We start from the raw sequence: 20,767 nt of genomic DNA, 5'->3' as shown, positions 1-20,767 counted from the left end.
TTGTCAGTGAGGTGTGCTCTGCGGTCTTCTTCAAAGGAGGTTGCTGCCTGCCGAACTGTGAGGCGCCAAGATGCAAGGTTTGAGGCGATATCAGCCCACTGGCGGTGGTCAATGTGGCAGGCACCAAGAGATTTCTTTAGGCAGTCCTTGTACCTTTTCTTTGGTGCACCTCTGTCACGGTGGCCAGTGGAGAGCTCGCCATATAACACGATCTTGGGAAGGCGATGGTCCTCCATTCTGGAGACGTGACCCACCCAGCGCAGCTGGATATTCAGCAGTGTGGACTCGATGCTGTCGACCTCTGCCATCTCGAGTACTTTGACGTTAGGGATGAAAGCACTCCAATGAATGTTGAGGATGGAGTGGAGACAACGCTGGTAGAAGCGTTCTAGGAGCCGTAGGTGATGCCGGTAGAGGACCCATGATTCGGAGCCGAACAGGAGTGTGGGTATGACAACGGCTCTGTATACGCTTATCTTTGTGAGGATTTTCAGTTGGTTGTTTTTCCAGACTCTTTTGTGTAGTCTTCCAAAGGCCCTATTTGCCTTGGCGAGTCTGTTGTCTATCTCGTTGTCGATCCTTGCATCTGATGAAATGGTGCAGCCAAGATAGGTAAACTGGTTGACCGTTTTGAGTTTTGTGTGCCTGATGGAGATGTGGGGGGGCTGGTAGTCATGGTGGGGAGCTGGCTGATGGAGGACCTCAGTTTTCTTCAGGCTGACTTCCAGGCCAAACATTTTGGCAGTTTCCGCAAAACAGGACGTCAAGCGCTGAAGAGCTGGCTCTGAATGGGCAACTAAAGCGGCATCGTCTGCAAAGAGTAGTTCACGGACAAGTTTCTCTTGTGTCTTGGTGTGAGCTTGCAGGCGCCTCAGATTGAAGAGACTGCCATCCGTGCGGTACCGGATGTAAACAGCGTCTTCATTGTTGAGGTCTTTCATGGCTTGGTTCAGCATCATGCTGAAGAAGATTGAAAAGAGGGTTGGTGCGAGAACACAGCCTTGCTTCACGCCATTGTTAATGGAGAAGGGTTCAGAGAGCTCATTGCTGTATCTGACCCGACCTTGTTGGTTTTCGTGCAGTTGGATAACCATGTTGAGGAACTTGGGGGGGGGGGGGGGGCATCCGAGGTGCTTTAATATTTGCCAAAGCCCTTTCCTGCTCACGGTGTCGAAGGCTTTGGTGAGGTCAACAAAGGTGATGTAGAGTCCTTTGTTTTGTTCTCTGCACTTTTCTTGGAGCTGTCTGAGGGCAGAGACCATGTCAGTAGTTCCTCTGTTTGCGCGAAAGCCGCACTGTGAATTTGGGAGAATATTCTCGGTGACACTAGGTATTATTCTATTTAGGAGAATCCTAGCGAAGATTTTGCCTGCACACACAATACACAAGAGGTAAATATACACCAGATAGTGAGGGAAAAATGACAGAAACTGTGGAAATTACTTAAGTATATACAATCAACAGTCAGAATCAAGGCGATACTAAGTGCCTCCACTCCTTGGACTCACCCTCATCGAGTGCAAAAAGTGATACTTATATGCTATGAGGGGTCAAAAGAGGCAGAAGAAAGGGGCACATGGTCCTTTATAGTTCTGCAGCTGGTATGGGGGGGGGAGGGGGAAATCAATCACTCAGGGCAGGCTGTGGCCAATGGCTCGAAGCCAAGTGCAGGGGCTCAGCAGGGGTCAGCCTAGGTGATTCACCTGGGCCAATTGGGTGAAGGTCAAGGCTGAGTCCAGGCAGGCTGCCTGGACTGCAGCACCTGGTAATTCAGGTGGGCCAATCACAAGGGTCACCTTGATGACTTGGGGTGAGTCTTGACCTTGACTGACATACAATGTGGCCTCTGAATAGGAGCGCAGCAGCTCCACCCTGTGGTGGCTGCAGCCTCTCCATTAGATATACATAAAACACCTTGAAAAATTAAGGGAAGACATTAAAGTACGTTTTGAGGATCTGGAAAAAGTACAGGTACCTGGCTGGATTGTTACATTGTTTAATTTGGAAATGGAAATGAGAGAAGCATGTATATCTCTCATAGTAAAGAAAGGTAAAGATCCAGCTGAGTGCTCCTCCTACAGGCCAATTTCTTTATTAAATATTGATGTTAAAATCTTGGTGAAAGTCTTGGTCCACAGATTGGAGAATATTCTATGATCAATCATTTCTGAAGATCAAGACTGGTTTTATTAAAAGTTATTCTAACTTTAATATATGACTCTTATTCGATATTTCGTATTTACCTCCCAGTGCAGTTCCTGAATGTGCTCTTTCTTGAGATGCAGAGGGTACAAGTATCCAAAACTGAATTATCTAATTTTTATCTAGATATAAATTCTTGCTGTGATAAATGGAAGAGGAGAGGCTTCTTAATTCATATGTTCTGGACTTGCCCTAGTCCAGAAAAATATTGGAGAGATGTCTTTCATACTTTATCTTTAATTAACATAAATTTATAACCTAATCCTTTGGTTGCTATTTTTGGTAAAATGGGAAAGGATTCTGCTCTTTTGACCAATTAAATGTCAAACTCTATCCTTCGCTTCTTTTTTGGCTAGATGTGTGATATTACTTAGAAGGAAGGATGCTGCCCCACCCACTCATGCTCAAAGGCTGAGATACATTATGTCATGTTAAAACTTAGAAAAAGATATGTTATTCAATTAATAATTCAGATGTAAGATTTCTCAGTCATTGGCATCACTTCACTTTTATCAATATTTACTTTATAACCTGATATAAAGTACTCTACCAATCAATGTTTTAGATGTAATAAAGAAGTAGGAACTTTTTTTCCATGCAGTCTGGCAATGTGAAAAAATAGGACATTTTTGGGAAGATATAAGTATTTTACTGTGATGAGTTTTGAAAGATCCCAAAATATTTTTATTAGATTTTTGATTTGAAATTAGATAGTTATCAGAAGAAGTTTCTAAGTGTAGCAACGGTAAAGAAATGTACAGCTGTAATATGGAAATTAGACAATAATGTGGCATTGAAAAGATGGCAAACGGAATTACTAAACTGTATACCATTAGAGAAAATAACGTATAATTTATGAAATCAACCAGATAAACTTGAAAAGATTTGGAAACCTTATATGGATTTTATTGCTACGACTTCATCTACGACTCCCACTCCATCTCACCTTAGTTAATTTAAGGTTCAAGATCATTATGTAAATCTGAAATTTAACTAATTAAGATGTTATATGATTATCAGGCAGGCTTTCTTTTCTTTCTATCTTTCCTACTTTTTTGGGGATGGAGGGGGGAGGGTGGGGGAGCAAATATGAAATTATGTATTCTTTTTGCATCATTATTTTTTATAATTCCTGATATGGATAAATACTGTACTTGTATTGATGCAAATGAAATATAAAATATACAAAAAAAATTCAAATGCTCTGGGGGTCATTTAGGAGTCATTTTCTTAGCCTTTAATACTTGACTTTTTTTTCTGTTTTGATATTAAATACAGTACAACTCCAATTATCCAAAATGCTCGGGATCAGACCTATTTCGGATGACTGAATTTTTCAGATAACTGGCCATTTTTGCCCCAATAAATCAATAATTTCCTGTCCAAAAATGCATTTATCTGGATTCATGGTCAGTCCAAAGTTTTGAAGATGAATGAAAATATTCTTCTTTAGTCCAACTTGACATTCATCTTCTTGGTGCTAAAGGTCAAAATGTTAGAATTGTTAACTGCTCATAGTTTCAGGTTTAGGGTAGGTTGGCATGTGTTAAAACCAGTAGGTGGAAATACACCAACTTCTGAATCTGTGTCCACCAGAATTTTTTGCTGGGCAACTGGTCCCATACATACATGCAGGTTTCTCATCAACCACCAAAACCCTTACTGGTGGTTGGCCTGGGTGTTTTCTGCAAATGAGCAGGGTGGAAGGCAAATGTGGGCATTTACTCCCCAATGCCTGTGGTAATAACAAGACAAGGTATCCACAGGCTGCTTGCTGGTCTTGGGCATTGCTTGCTTGTAGAGAATGATGTGCTAAAAGCACTATCAGAAGGGTTGGTTGTGCAGACTTGTCTTTTTAGCCAGCCATAGAATGTCTGCCTCTGTCACTACAGCCCTTGGGTCTTCAAATGAACACTTGGATAACAAGAGCCTACATCATCTGCCATTCACTCTAAAAAAAAGCTGCTCGAATAACATATTGGGCCTTTCACCAGATGCCAGGAACAGAATTTCATCCTTTAGTTCTGAAGTGGCACCGTCTCCCAACCTAACGAGATGTAGTAGCTTGGCTGCCCTTTCCCTAGGGATATACTATACACATGTAATAAAAATGCTTTTAAAGCATCATACTTGCTAATACATGGTGGATCCCATAGGAAGTTGCTGACCCTCTGAGTGACAGCCTGGTCCAGGGCACTGACAACATCATAATAATGAGTGGTTGCAATTGGTTGTGCATGAACACAGCAAAAAGATTGAGACAACAGGCTGGGAGCTTGTTTAACACAACTGCTTTACTTTGAATTCCACACTGCAGCTGTCAATGCTGTGTCTGGCCCACCTCTCGTGTTCCAGAGCTTACGTCATGCTGACGCAAGCACACACTCTTCTGGTCTGGACTGGAAGAGAAGGTCCTGCGACGCCATCTCTGCCACAGCTGCCCCACTGATTGTGCATAAGTGGGGCCGATTTACCACTACAACTATGTGTGTCACCACAAAACCTCACCCCCACATAACCGGCAGTGATGGTCTCATGATGCTCGAGGGTGAAGTCTGCTGCCTTGGTGGCCGACCCCTACATACCAGTGGAGGGAACCTGCACTGGTTCTTACAAGTCCAGATGGGCCGGTTTCAAGCAGTCCAGTGTGAACAGTTCCTATGTGCCCCCACTGTAAAGGTGGATGCATTCCTTTGGAGCATCTTGTAGGGTCCCTCAGAGACGTGTGCTTACCCCTTTGCATGAACACAGAGTCGCAGGTGGATAAGTCTGCGGGGTAGTTGAAAGGTGGGTGACAGTGCTGTGATGGTGGCAGTGGAGCAAGCAAGCCCAGTCTCTCTAGTGGTGTCAATGGTTTGACAGGGTGCTGAGGGAAGGAACTGGCCCGGGACTACAAGAGTCTCGCCATTGATTAGCTCATCTGAGGAGGCTTGGAGGTTGTCCTTAGGCACTGTGCATATCCCCAGGAGAACCCAGGGTAGTTCATCTAACCAGTTGGGCTTCTCGAGCCGCGCAATCAGTGCTGATTTCAGCTGCCGATGGAAGCACTCGACTAGCCCTTTGGCCTGAGGATGGTATGCTGTGGTGTGTTGTAGTTGGGTGCCCAGGAGTTTGGAGAACTCATTCCACAGGAGAGGTGAATTGGGCTTTTCGGTCAGTTATTATGTATGCTGGGACACTGAAACTGAAGACCCAGTCGGAGAGGAAAACCCTGGCACAAGTATTGGTGGTGACGTCCAGGAGAGGAATGATCTCTGGCCATCGAATGAACCTGTCCACCACTGTGAGCAGGTAGCACAAACTTCGGAGATGTTGAGATGGACATGCTGGAACCTGCAGGTTGGAGTGTCAAACTGCTGAACGTGGGGCTTGAAAGTTTGGCAGCATTCTTCAAGCCGAATAGCATGTGGAGGAACTCGAAGGCCAAAAAGGCAATGATGGTGGTCTTTTGGACATCGTCTGGGTGCAAGGGAATCTGGTGGTATCCCTAAATCAGGATGATCTTAGAGAAAAGCTTTGCGCCATGGAAATTCTCCACAAAATCCTGGATGTGGAGAAATCGGGTAGCGGCTGGCGTTGTCACATCGCTGAGGCATCCGTAGTCTCCACAGGGCCTCCAGCTGCCGTTGAACTTGGGTACTAAGTGAAGGGGTAAGGCTGATGGGCTGTCGGAATAACAGATGATGTAGAGTTCTTGGCAAGGTTGATTTTGTCTGGGGCTAGGTGATGGGCTCATGAATGCAATGGCGGGCCTATGGTCGTGATGTGCTGCTGAACACCATGCCTCAGTATGACGGCAGTGAACTGGGGGCACAGGATGAAGGGATAGGTAGCAAGGAGGCAACTGTATTGACTGTGTCGAGCCTCCACGGAGGCGAGCTGGGTTGACGGTTCATTGGACGTGCCAAGGGGCACTATCTGGAAAGTCTGTGTGGACTAGTCATCTGCCCTGGAGGTCCAATAGTAGAGAGTATGACTGTAGAAAATCTACGCCTAATAGTCTTGTCCACCAAAGCCAGTGTGAAAATGGTCTTGCCAAAACATACAAGAATACACCTCTTGCCAAAAGTTTTAATGGTGGAGTTGTTGGCTGTGGGCAGGGAGGGGCCATAAGGTCTCGTGCGTGTCTTGAGCAACATAGGGGAATGATGCTCATCTCTGCCTCTGTATCCTTGAGAAATCTGCAGCCCGAGATCCTGTCCATATATAGAGAAGGCTGCATGGTTGGCCAGCCGCCTCAGCCATTAACAGTGGGCTCCTTCGTTTCCCGGAAATGAGCACAGCTGGTGGCACCTGCACGCTGCAGTGCCCCAATACTGATGGTAAAAGCAACATTTTAGGTTAGGCCTTTCTGTTTTCTGGCAGGGAGGGGCCTGTTCACATGGTGGACTGGGCCAGGGCATTGACCTTAGCAGTGGCTGTGTAACGTGATTGACCGAGTCTATGGTCTCGCGCTTTAACCAGTAGAAAATATCTGCACATGCTGAGACCCCGTGCGGGTCACTGAAATCAGCATCAGCCAATAGGAGTCTGATGTCTTCGGGTATCTGCTCAAGGAACATGAGGAGGGCTTGTGCCCTTCTGCCAGGGTGAGCATTTTGTCCATGAGGATGGATGGGGTCCTATTGCCTAGGCCATTCAAGTGAAGAAGCCTGGCGGACCTCACGCGCTGTTAAAGTTTGTACATGCTAATGAGGAGGTTTTTAAGAGCCATGTATTTACGTTCCTCTGGCGGTGCCTGGATGAGGTCATCAACCCGTGAAGTGGCTTTCTAGTTGAATGAGCTAATGATGTAGAAGAATCTTGTCGAATTGTCTTATCTGTTTGACCTGGAACTGGGCCTCTGCTTGGCCAAACAAAGTGCGGGGCCTGTTCATCCAGAAAGTTGGCAGCTTCAACATTGTGCAGTGTCTTCAGGACGTGGAGACTCGTCGGGGTCACCAGTGTAGTGGCTTGTGCGTGAGTGCAGTGAAAAGACTGAGACAACAGGCTGGGAGCTCCTTTAAGACAATTGCTTTACTTTGAATTCCGTGCCGCAGCCTTTAAGGCTGTGTCTGGCCTGACCCGTGCATTCCGGCGCGTACATCACACTGACACAAGCATGCACACACTCTTCCGGTCTGGACCGGAAGAGAAGGTCACCCGATGCCATCTTTGCTGCAGCTGCCCTGTTGACTGTGCATGACAAGCAGGGCTAATTCTCTGCTACACTATGTGTATATCCAATTCAGCTTTGTGAAGGTGAAATTGTGCTTCAGCCTGTTGGAACCATGGTTCAGGCTCAGCTGTCCAGAAAGGTGCCAGCTTCGCAGCAATGGCTGCAGAGTTCATGTTTGTCCAAAAATACATTTTTTGACTCGTCAGGGTCACCAATTGTGGCCACTGGAAGCGCAGTGGACACAACAAAATAACCACACTAGGAGTTTTTTGAGTGAATCAAATATATTTACTCTACATCACCGCAGAACCTTTTAAAAGCCCAAATCAAATGCTCAACACGCGCTGATGTCATCACAGACTGACATCACATTTGATGCCTTCTGGGAGTTGTAATGCCGCCATAGAGCTGCTACATTGACACATTAAAATTGAAGCTGACTTTGATGAAGCCAGAAATATATATATTTTTGTCTTGATACTCATGGTAGGTAATACAGTATTTGACACAAGAGGCAATACAACAAACCCTGCCTAAGCCATTTTTTGGGATGAGAGTGAGCAAGAGGAGAATGCCTAAACTCTCTGGCCTTAAAAATAGGAGCGGATCCACTTGAAACAAAAGTTTGATGCCTTCATGGGTTTAATATTGAAACAAGGCAATTCTCTGTTCCAGAGGATTAGGGTTTGAATTATTTTTGGTCTTGAGGGAATCAAGGAATAATAGAATCTAACAAGGTATAACAAGCTCCTAATTTATTTAGTGGGACAGACTGCAAACATTCAGCTTTCACAACATTTACAGGCTGCATGGCACCATCAAGTCCAAATTATAAACAAGGTTGACGCTCTCAACTAAGAACAAGACCAATGTTTGTTTATTCAGGAAATACAGATGGTGAGTGAGGATCATGTGATTATGAGTCATGTTATTGGGACATTTAAAGGAACAAAGTTCAGAATCGAGGAGTCAGTCATCTGATAAACACAGAGATGGAATGACTGCGGAAATGGTCTGGTGATTCTTCTTGTCAGGGGAATTTTAATCACGGTGAAAATTGTAATGGTCATTTTGAGTGACCCATATCTGGGTAAAGGAAATCGGAGAATTCCTGCATTGGATCATGACTATTATGATGGTGTTTCGACTGACCTATGTCTGAGTTTTGGAAGCATCATGGAAGTCATATTTCGTTTCCCCTAGACAAGGAAAAAGGGAGTTGGGACAACCATTCACATAAAAGGACATTTCTCTTGATGCAATTTGACAAGGATTTGAGAGTTTTCGGCAGTCTGATCACTCGGTCTCTCACCTCCTTTGTAATTACTTCTGATCATCAGTTTAAAAGTCTGAGTATCAATACAGGATTTGTACAACTGAACTTTGAATTTACTTTCCAGAATTATGCCCAAGCTGTAATAATTTGGGTAATACCCCCCCCCCCCCAACCCACCACACACACACACACACTCTTGAGGTCAAGTTAACTAATGTGTTAAATTATTAGTAGTTATCAATAAATATATTGTTTTAAAAACAAAACTGTCTTGGTGAATGCTTGTCTGAAACATTGATCATAATTCCACAATTATTCTTTACGGCTTTACTTTCCAAAGAGCAAAATTATTTAAGTAACCTCTGAAATAATATGACTATGTGGAAAACACTTTGTTTCAATTGGATGTTAAATCTCATCCAGAAACCAAGATTTTGTGGGATTCCATTCTCCATTGTAGCAAGCTTTCTTGATACTCAGCCCTAGTGTGTTCAATGATCAGAGGGTCATCTCCATGCTCAATTCTATTATCACCACACATCCCCAAACATAAATATTGCTTGATATTGACAGCTATATTTTTCATAATATCAAGATACCAAGCCACATCAAACTTCAATCAATAATATACATTAATATGGGGAGATAGATCAAATTAATTTAATAAGAACAATAAACCAACCCCATTCCAGTCATATGCAAATCAAATTGCAAGCTACCAGATACCAGGACAGGAAGGAAAAAGAATATTTAATCAGCAAAGATCTAGTTACCATAATTCAATTAAAATACTATGTTGAGACATAGCCTACTAAAATACCCATTTTAAAATGCAATCAAAAGAATTTAAAATAATTAAGCACTGAAATACTTACCATCTAGTTCCTGTCCTCTTGTAAAAGACTCCATTGATGACTGATACATTTTTAAGTGATATTCTGCAATTCTAAATAAAGATAAATATGTTAAAATTGCACCATCAAGAGAAAAGCATCAAACGAAACGACTATTGCTGAAACTACATTATTTGTGAATTATCAAAAATAGTCCCTATAATATCAAAGTAATATCAGAGGGAATATTATCTTTCAGATACTATTTTTATAAATGAGGTCCTTGAGTGGAATTGAATTTGTTAGCATTTAGTATTCCTTAAACTCTTTTAAAAAAAAAACTAAATAATCAGTACTTCAATTAATTTTAACATCAATTTTCACAAAACATGGAGCTCCTTTGCACATTAGGTTTTAACCATACCAAACAAAGAGCAGTTATTTTATTGTTCCAAGATTATTAACTAACCACTCCTGCAAAATGCTGTTTCTTCCAGAGTGCAGCATAGGAAGTTCTCAGAAGAAGCAGACATCTGCACTCACATTGTAGCTTTGAAAGCGAGTAAGGATCAGCACATTTCTCACTGATCAATAATGTCAATGTGAAGGACTGTCTGAATATTCAATCACTAAAAAGCTGTTAAAAATTATAATTATAACTTATTACAGGATACGAAAGCATATTTGAACTTTCCAGTTACTGATTTTTAACACTTATTTAAATACTATCCAATGTACTTTGCGGTATGTCAACCACCTGCTCTACTGCCTTAGAGCAAATCTCGATTAAATGCAGACCTTTCTATCTACCCCAAAAATTCTCATCAGTGATTCTCATCCCTTCTGATGCAAATTACAACAGGCACTTGCAGAGCTACACAAAGTAGTCAGTAAACAAGAGACAGCCCTGCCCAATGCCCTACAAATCTAAGTCAGCAAATTTTTCCAAATTTGTCTCAAGAAAACCCTGCCCTACTACCACCAGCACATAACCTGCTGTACCAGAGGTGCTAGCACACTCGATCACTGCTACACCAAGATAAGGGAGGCCTACTGTTGTTTACCGAGGTGGTATTTTGGCAAGTTGAATCACCTGGCTATGCTCCTTCTGCCTTCATACAGAGTCTAAAAAGAAAAGCTCCAGAGATCAGGACAGCTAGGTGGTCACAGGAGGCTGAAGAATGGTTACAGGACTTCCTTGAATCAGCAGATTGGGTGTTGTTCAAGGACACAGTTGAGGATCTGAACAATTACACCAGGGCTGTCACAAACTTTCAAAACAGCTGTGGATGAATGTGTTTCCACCAAATCATTCAGAGTTTTCCCCAACCAGAAGCCCTGGATGAACAATGAAATCCAGAACCTGCTGAGAGCCATAATCACAGACATTTAATCCAGAGATTCAGATCAATACAGAAGGAGCAGGTATGACCTGTGAAAAGCTAACTTCTGGACGAGCTGGAGATTCCGGATGAAAAAATGGAAACAACAAAGGACAACCGACAGCTGTGGCTAGGCCTAAATGCCATAACCTGCTACAAAACCAAATCTAGTACAGCAGTAGATGGCAAAGGTTCACTCTCAGAGGAACTCAATACCTTCTATGCCCAATATGATCACAGTAGCAACAACAAAAAAAACCCTCTGGACCCCCATGTCCTGATGTTCCCATCCTGTCCGTATGTGCGTGCTGCCTTCAGGAGAGTGATTCGGAGGAAAGCATCCAGCCCAGATGAAGTACCTGGCCGTTAAAAATATGTGCTGACCAACTTACCAATGTATTCATATCTTCAACATCTCACTCCTGCAGGGAGTGGGACCCACCTGTTTCAAACAGGCATCTTATCATACTGGAGCCAAAGCAGAGTGTAGTCACTTGCCTTGATGACTATCAACCAGTAGCACTAACATCAACAGTAATGAAGCATTCGTTTTCACACACACACACAAACTTTTTTTTAAAAACCACATCAATGTATACAATATTCAATGAAATGACAAAAATTACACGTGATAAATACGTAACACCCACCCCCTTAGAATATACCAAAAATATAGGAAAGTCTGGAGAATGTTAAGAAAACATAATATCTCAATACTAATAATGGACCTGGAGGTTACCAACAGGACATGCTTTCAGAGAGTCCCCCAAATTTTTAAACCAATATATTGTAAATATGGACTCAATATTTTCCAGAAAAACTGATATTTATTACATAGATTATAAATCATCTTCTCAAGTGGAGAAGTGTTTTGAAAGGCTGGTATTGAAGCATATCAACTCCTGTCCGAGCAGCGACATGGTTCCAGTTCGCCTATCGTAGCAACAGGTCTATGGCAGATGCTATCTCACTGCTCTGCACCAAGCCCTGGAACATGCAGATAGTAAAGATGCATTCACCAGGATGCTCTTTATTGACTACAGTTTGGTACTTATCACCATTAACCCCTAAAAACTGATCAGCAAACTCCATGACCTGGGACTCAACAACCTACTGTGCAACTGGATCATGGAATTCCTCACATCCACACCACAATGAGGATTGATAAGTATATCTCCACAATTTCCATCAAAACTGATGCACCTCAGGGTGTGTTCTTGGCCCTGCTCTACTCACTTTACACCTATATCTATATGACAATAATACCATTCACAATTTTAATTTTTTTTAACATTAAGCACAGTAACAAGCCATTTTGGCCCATGAGTCTGTGCTCCCCAATTTACACCCATTAACCTACACCCCCAGTACATTTTGAACAGTGAATAGAAAAATTAGTGGATTGTATAAAAAAAGGTGATGAGTCAGCATACAGAAGGGAGACTGAAAATTTGGCAGAATGGTACACCAACAACAACCTTGCATGTAAAGTCACCAAAACCAAGGAGCTAGTTGTTGACTTCAGGAAGGGAAAACCAGAGGTATACAAACCAGTGATCATTGTTGGGGATCAGAGGTGCAGAGGGTGAGCAAATTTAGGTTCTTGGGAGCCACTATATTGGAGAATCTTTCCTGGAGACAACACACTAATGGCATCGTGAAGAAAACACATCAGTGCCTCAACTTCCTCAGGAATTTGCAGATTTGGTATGACACTGGGACATTTCTACAGATGTGAGGTGACCGGATGATAAGGGGACACTAATATCCCCAAGCCTTGGCAGATTCCACAAGTCATTAATTGGCAAAACTCACAAAGTAAGGACTTTCACCACTGGATACTAAGACTACCATGGGAAAATACCAATTTACTTTTATCACTAACACCTGGTCAGAAGATCAGGTCAATATTATTCACAAGCCCCAAATTTTCCAGCTAAATTCAGTGTAACTTGACATCATTCTTAAGTCAATCACCTTAAAAATGACTGTCTACTCATTAAACTCTCAGAGGTTGAAACTGCTGAAAAGTATGAAGTGTTTAGAGACAAACTACCAACATTTCTTATAAAAATGCATAAGCATCTGAACTTCCCAACTGATTGCTTTTTGACAATTGACAGAAAGCACAATTTGCTGTTGGCCAATTTAAATAATTAGATTACCAGAGTTAAATTAAATGTTTTAATTATTTAGTTTTTTTTTAAATTATGCTAACACAAGTCTTATTTTAAAATTATTGAATATGAAAGATTTTTGAATCTTCCGAAATTTTCAGCTTTGAAGTTCTTGACAGATTTGTCTACGGGTGTGGATTTTTTTTTTAAACTTGTTTCATTTGGCCTTTTCATAGTCGGCCTCAAAAGCTGAATGATAAGTTATTACTTACCTTTTCATGCAGGCCCAGAAAAGCCTGCTCCGATGTCCCCTTTCAGCCTGGAGGTGGCTGGGGTGTTAATGGGGCTTTCAGGAGGCGTGGCTACTGGTGCCATGACGCCATACTTATGTGCCAAGCAATGGCCAACTTCATTACCTCTAATACTCCACGCAGCTGGAACCGCTCTGTGCGTTGAGCTGCTGGCACTGACGAGCGGCCCCGAAGGCCGAAGTGGCCTGGTCAGGGGCCGGAGGCTGGAGTAGCCAGCCCCGGTCACCCCCTGATGGACCCCGCCAGGCACTCCTGGCCTGATGGGGTCATGGGGGGGAGGGGAGAGTGAGATGGGTTGTGGGCTGATGACGTTTCCGCCACGTCATTAACCAGCCCCGAGCCAGCCACTTGCAGTGGCATTTCATTCAATCTAGGTGGCAGAGCCCAATGCTCCACTGTTGACACAACTCCCAAGAGGGATTGCAGTCAGTGCCTTGGAGCCAGTCTGGGCGCATTCATGGAGTTCAGTCTCCCGATGTAAGGGTGGAGCATCTCTGCCTTTACACTCGGGCTTTTTGACGGTATGAAAGGGCCTACTGTCAGTGCTTTTCTGGTTGAAGGAAATACACCACTATGATCAAGTCAGCTTCAGATAGCAGATTAATGACAAAAGGTCCAACGAAGTTTGAGACCACACTCACCACTTCACCCATCAGATAGCAAATTTAGCTCATTGACATACAAAGGAATATTTAGCCTCTGAGATTATAGTACAAAGAACAAAATTTTATTTGTGTTATTTCTTATTTAGTCATTTTCTCTGGACACATCTTCTTTGTTTAGTTCATTATCAATATTCTTGTGATTTTTTTTTTTAAAAACCCATAAATTCTGGTGCCTCAGGGGAGTGACAAATTTTTGTGTAGAATATGGTTTTAACCACAGAAAAAGGAACATCAGAGGCTCCCTGCAGTTTTCTTGATCGAGGCATGCTTTTTATCCTGCTAATTTCCAATAGTCCTTTGCCAGGGATTCGCATCCTGTATAATTTTATTATGGCATTCCTGTTTTTTAATTTTGCTCTCCCCTGCCCCCTACAACCAATGATAGTCTGTGGTAAAGCACAAAAACTGTAGATATTGGAATGTTCAGGCAATATCTGTGGGTGAAAATGATCACTGAGTTGGGACTCTATCAAGATTAAAGTAGGACAAGGTGATAAAACACAGATTGGGTGAACATCTGTGGTATATCTGTGGGTCTGAGCTAGAACACTCAGAAGCCAATCAATTCAATTGCCTTCATCATTCTCACACAATCATGTGTGACTTTGTCTCAACCATTGTCAGCATGAGTGAGTTCAAATACAACTTTGAAGAACCACGCATCATATTTCTCGTGGACACCCCTATATAGAAAGACGGTGATTTTTAAAATTTTAGGTAACCTCCATTTCTATTGGATTCCACTGTTTCCATCTCTCTACCTATTCTTTCTTTACTCTTCCCCAGCTTTTTCTTCCATCTTGATACATTTCGGAAAACACATTCCTACATAGAATAGATTGCTCAGGAAATTCTAAGATCCTAAAAGGTGCATCTGGTGATAACACTACCAGGTTTACTGTAAACTATTGATTATGAGACTGAAAAATACAACTAAGTACTTGGCTTTTTCATGATTTTAGCCCAGAGAAAGATCAGATACAAAATGGATCCAAAAGATTGATCAAGGAAAAAGACCAAAGTTAGTTTGGGATCAGGGAACATGAACAAGGGAGGATGTCATATCTCGTTCAATATTCTGCTAAATTCAGATATAACTCAATCTTCAGCTCTACTTCTCAGAACTATAGGTACGATAGGTATAGTTGAGTGTGCTATATTAGTAGATTCACAGAAATGCAGTGCAATGCTTTCAAAGATGTGAAGATTGCGCTTGCGAATGCCACTATGCTTGTACATAAAAAGCCAAACATCTTCCTCTCTTACCACATATACATCTGTCAGTACGATGGGAGCAGTATTAGAACAGCAACTCCGTGGGCAATTGGAACCGCTGGCATTTTTTCAGCTAAGCTGACACTAACTCAGGCAAAGTATAGTACATTTGATCAAGAACTCTTAGCCATTTATCTCACACTGAAACATTTCTGTTTTTATTTATACAGATCACCAGGCACATACCATGAGTACAAGCACAGAAAAATTTGGCACTTTCATGAGACATAGGCATATCCAAGGAAAAGCAAATGTCGTGGTTGATGCCTTACAGATAACTTCCATCGATTTCACCACCATGTCTCGTGCATGGCGCACTGATCCCAATTGCATCCATAATCACCAGATCAATTCTGGTCTCCATCTTCAAGGTGTGACCCTGAATGAATCGGGTGAAATGTTAGTCTACAATTTTTCCAAAGGAAGACTTAGACCTCTGTGTTGGCGCTTTTGAGTTTCTTCACAATCTATCACATGCTGATAGAAGAACAATCCCAACTGGTTATGAAACATATTAACTGGCCTCTTGTTAAATGGGATGATAGGTTATGGGCAAGGATCTGTTTATCACGTCAACGCTCTAAACTCTCCAGACATACAAAATCCAAACTGAAGGGAGTGAGGATTTTGTTGTTCTGGATCCCCATTTCCAGCCCCTAGACTTGGTAGGCCCACTTCTGTCATCTCAAGGATATACTATCTGCTTGCGTGTGAAGACCAGACTACCAGGTGGCAGGAGGTCATTCCTGTCACTGACATCTATGTGGAGACAGTTGTTCAGGCTTTCGTGGATCATTGGATTCCATCTTTCGGTGTTCCAGTCACTATTACTATAGATAGAGGATCTCAGTTCGAGTTGGCATTGTTCTGAGCTCTCACTGATCTTCTGGGCACTACATGTATATTCACTACAGCTTACCATCCACAGGCCAATAGTCTCGTTGAGCGTTTCCATCGACAATTGTCAGCAGGTGATGGTGCATTAACATGGAGCAAATGTTTGCCAGTGATTCTCCTTGGTGTATATACTGCTGTTAAGACAGATCTTAGATGTTCAGTGGCACAGCTAATATTTAGCACTAAGTTAACCTTGCCAGGCAAATTTGTGCATCTGAGTCTAGTGCTCTAGTTATGTTGATAATGTTCGAGAAAATATGAGATTATTCCGACCTACTCCTACGCGGCATGGATCTCCAGCAGTGTATGTGCTGAATGATTTACAATGCTGTACTGTGTTCCTTCAGCATGATGCTGTTCACAAAGCACTTCAGCCCATTTTTGATAGTCCTTTCCAGGTCTTACAGCACAACCCAAAGATTTTTGTGATGAACAGGAATGGAAATGCTGACACAGTTTCCATCGACAGTCCATGTTCTACCCTGAGGCCAGTGTCAGGGGACCAGTCGCACTCTTGCTAGACAAACCATGCAGCGCCTGTTTTGTAGTATCATGTGAGGTCAAGCCGAATATTCAGCCCTGTTGACTGTTACATAGCAGAACAGTTTTAATCAGTTGTCTCCTTGCATGTCTTGGGGAGGAGGGGTGGGGGTGTTAAGGCTAGGGGCTGTTTCAGTCTTACCTGCATTGGGAGCAGTGCCAGTCACCACTGATGACGCAAGCAAAGCTATGCACTGCGCTGGAGTGTTACACATATGCTTACAAGTAATGGATCTCAGAGCATCAGGATCACCTGTGTGGAGGTGAGCTGATGAGGTCAGAGGGGTTTGATTGAGTAGTGTTTTGTGAGCAGTGTTGGAAAGAAACAAGTGAGTGTATTCTTTGTAAATTGGTGTAAATCAGAGTCATTACAGACTAAAATGTATAATAGTTGTAGGTACACATTTTCATTGTAATGCACAAGTTAATACTGCTGGATGTAATCCCTCATGTAATAATATAGAACAGGAGGAAGAGAATTGAAGAAATGAGAAACAAGTCTGTTACCTTGTAACAATCAAATTTCCTACTTCAGGTAAAGGTATTGCACTAGAACTAACTACATCAGTACTGCGCAACCTTTTTTTCCCACACATAGCACTTTAAGTAATCCCTATGCCATCGATGCTCTGTGATTAGTAAGGAATTGCTAAGGTGATATGTGAGTGGGTAGGGAGGTTGAGAATCACTGCTCTAGACCCAACTGTTACTGAAATATTTTGCTTGAGAAAATTGTCAGTGGCCCATTTCCTTTGGAGTTACAAAACTGTGCACATAATGAATCAATTAGGTACGATTAAAAATGGTTTTCAAACATTTTTTTTCCCACCCACATATCACTTTAAGCAATCCCTTACTAATCACTAAGCACCTATGGCATCGAGAAAACTTAAAGTGGAATGTCAGTGGAAAGAAAAAGGGTGAGAACCACTTATGACAGATTATGTTATATTTTATATTGTATATAAATAGGTTTCAAAGGAGATAAATTGTGGTTGTTTTTTTTTAAAAAGTGTAGGTCACAAATACAAATACTTCAAAACAGATATCTTTTAAAATGTCAGAGCTCTGCTCAAGCCAGACGGTCCAGGCTCCCACTGCCTTTGTAAAGTCAATGGAAACTGATTTGCTGAAGAACTTCAAAAGTAGGTGTTAATTGGAAATGTTGTGGAGTAATGGATTATGCTTTGGAAAGGAACAGATGAAGTGACTCAGAAAATTTGGTCTGTCTGAATATAGTTTGCTGTTCTAAGAAGGTCATGTGGTTTTGAGAGAGAGAGAATTCAGTTCTACTGTTCAGCAGCTGAGACTGAATCATGACAAGCTGGCAAGCTTGTGGAAAAACCCCATTTTGAAGACAGTTTGAGAGTTCTTAGTTCAGCCTGTTCAAAGCCCTTGAGGTCCATACAAGGACTGGCTGTCTAATGTTTCACTTGAAATAAGAGTAACAAAAATGAACTCTGTGGTGACCTGAAAGAAAGAGGTTATCATCTGGAAAACCCTGATGGGGCAGGTTTCTTGGGCAAGATACTGAAGTGGCTGATCGGAAAGAATCAGTTTGTGTCCAACGAGCAACAAACCTCTCTCTGAAAACCAACAATAACCTTACCTTTCAAGTTCCAAAGCCAGGTGAAGATTCATAAATGTTAAATTCTGTGCACAGTAGAATTGCCTGATACCGGTGAACTTAGAGGAGTGAGAAGTGAGATTAGATTCTGAATTAAAGAACTTTTGAACTTGTACACAGATTACATACACGTGCGCTTAAAATTAGAAGAGGATTAAGTTAGAATTTGATCTTGTTTTCATGTTTAAAGATAATTAAAAGCAACTTTTGTTTAAATAACCATTTGTCTTGGTAAATTTCTATTGCTGCTGGGTTTTGGGGTCCTCTGGGCCCATCACATACTGAACTAAATTAAAGAGCTGGTGCAAGTTGAGGCTTTGCTAAAAAGAGAGAGCATTGCCTGTCAGTGCCATGAACCCATGGGCAGCTATTGTAATAAATGATCTGCAGCCTTGCCTAATTACAAATACAACAATGGACTGATTATGTACTCTTGCATGGATAATTAATTAGTGAATAGAACAAGGGCAATGGGGCTATTTGGAGGATCTTTGCCCACTTTCACAACCCCACTCAAGATCACTTTTACTCGTCCTAGCTAGCTGCCTGCTCTGGATCTTTTTATTTTCAACTGCTGCCAAGACACCAACCATTTGAACTTCACCATTCCCCTTTCTTATTCCAATCTCACTCCTTCTGAATGGTCTCAACTCTCTCTACAACAATTCCAACCTCTATCAAACCCACAAAGGTAATGCTGTTGCTGTCTGGTGCACAGATCTCTATCTTGCGGAGGCCAGACAACAGATTTCAGACACCTACTTTTACTTACTCCTTCCATGCGACCCCATCAAGCCACTATCTCCAACCTAATCATCCCTGGTCACCTCCCTCCCATGGCCTCCAACCTCATTGTTTCCTATTCCCAGACTGCCCAGTTCTATCCCCTACCCAAGATACACAAGCCCAATTATCCAAAATGACCAATTGTCTCCGCATACTCCTACCCCACCAAACCAGTATAATATTACCTTGACTATTTTTTTTCTTCCCTGTGCAATCCTTCCTCATTTAAATTCATGAAACATCCAATCCGCTTACACCTCCATCCCCCATATAGGTCTCAAAGCTCTTTGCTTCTTTCTTGATAAGAGATCCAAGCAGTCACCTTTCATTGCTCTTCTCAGAACTTGTTTCACTCTTAATAACTTCTCATTTGACTCATCCCACTTTCTACAAATCAAAGTAGCCATGGGTAACCACAAGAGTCCCAGTTATGCCTGCCTGTTTGTGGGCTTTGTGATGCAATCCAGGTTGCAAGCCTACACAGACAAGGCCCCTCAACTCTTCCTCTGCTATGTTGACAACTACATTGTTGCTGCCTCATGCACTCGTGATTAGCTTGTTAGCTTGTTAACTTCATTCATTTTGCTGCCAACTTCCATCCTGACCGCAAATTCACCTCGTTCATCTCCAGCAACACTCTCCCCTTTCTTGATCGGTAACCATTTTGAGAAACAAACTTTCCACTAACATATTTTACAAGCTCACTTTACTTCCACAACTACCTTGACTATAATTCTTCACACCCAATCCCCCGCAAGGATTCTATTCCTTTCTCTCAATATCTCTATCTCAGTCGTATTCGTTCCCAAGATAGTCTTGCAGTCCACATCATCCAAAATGTCCCCCTTCTTCCACAGATGTGGCTTTCCCTCCACCACCATCAACTCAGCCCTTGCCACATCTCCTTCACTTCCCACTCATCTGCCCTGGTCCCCTCTGCTTTCCGATGTTGCAAACACAGCATTCCCCTCGTCCTCACCTACTACACATCGCCAATTTCCGTACCTACAAAATGATACCACCACCAGACATATCTTTCCCCTCCTCCCCTCTCCACCTTCCATAAGAACCACTCCCTTCACTATTCCCTCATCCGCTCATTCCTTTGCATTACTCACTAGCCTTCCCGTGTGATCACAGGGAGTACCACACTTGCATACAAACCTCCTCCCTCACCACCATTCAGGGCCCCAAACAGTCCTTTTTAAGTAAAGCAACACTTGACCAGAGGGCATAAATATCAGCCTCAAATTTTAATTAAACCCATTCTTTGGTGTCACTTTAGTTCATCCCTGTCAGCCCCTACCTTTCTTTCATCAGAGAGCAAGCTCTCTTAGCCCTCTTTTCTGCTTTCTCTTCTTCCTCCAACCTGTATCCACTGATCCACCGCTAGCCTGTGCTCCTCGCACTCCCCACACCCTTGCACATTTTTATACGGGTGCCTATTTGATTTTCAGCACTCCTTATGAAGGGCTCAGGCTTTATGGTTTCTATGGATGCTATGTGAACTGCTGAGTTTCTCTGGCACTTTTGTGTACTGCACTACACCACAGCATCTGCACATTTGTTTACCTCCTGATTTATTGATTGTCAAAAGCATTTGTTCATTCTCCAAAGTAATTAAGAAACTATGAACAACTTGCAACACAATTCTTCATAATCTACAGTACACGAGATTACCAAATACATGACAATATT

The 20,767-nt window shown here is 42.4% G+C and overlaps 1 protein-coding gene across 1 annotated transcript in view; it reads right to left on the bottom strand.

Annotated features, from left to right (window-relative positions):
* Positions 1-20,767, bottom strand: part of LOC138739136 (protein SGT1 homolog) — a 120,638-nt gene that overhangs the window by 77,950 nt on the left and 21,921 nt on the right. The window contains exon 5 of the mRNA XM_069890642.1: positions 9,512-9,582. Within this exon, the coding sequence (XP_069746743.1) occupies positions 9,512-9,582 (71 nt within the window). The remainder of the gene's footprint in view (positions 1-9,511; positions 9,583-20,767) is intronic.

The sequence above is a fragment of the Narcine bancroftii genome, chromosome 7, assembly GCF_036971445.1.
Source record: "Narcine bancroftii isolate sNarBan1 chromosome 7, sNarBan1.hap1, whole genome shotgun sequence".
Classification (NCBI taxonomy): domain Eukaryota; kingdom Metazoa; phylum Chordata; class Chondrichthyes; order Torpediniformes; family Narcinidae; genus Narcine; species Narcine bancroftii.
The sequence above is the reverse complement of the archived record's forward strand: the minus strand, read 5'-3'. Positions and strand labels throughout refer to the sequence as shown.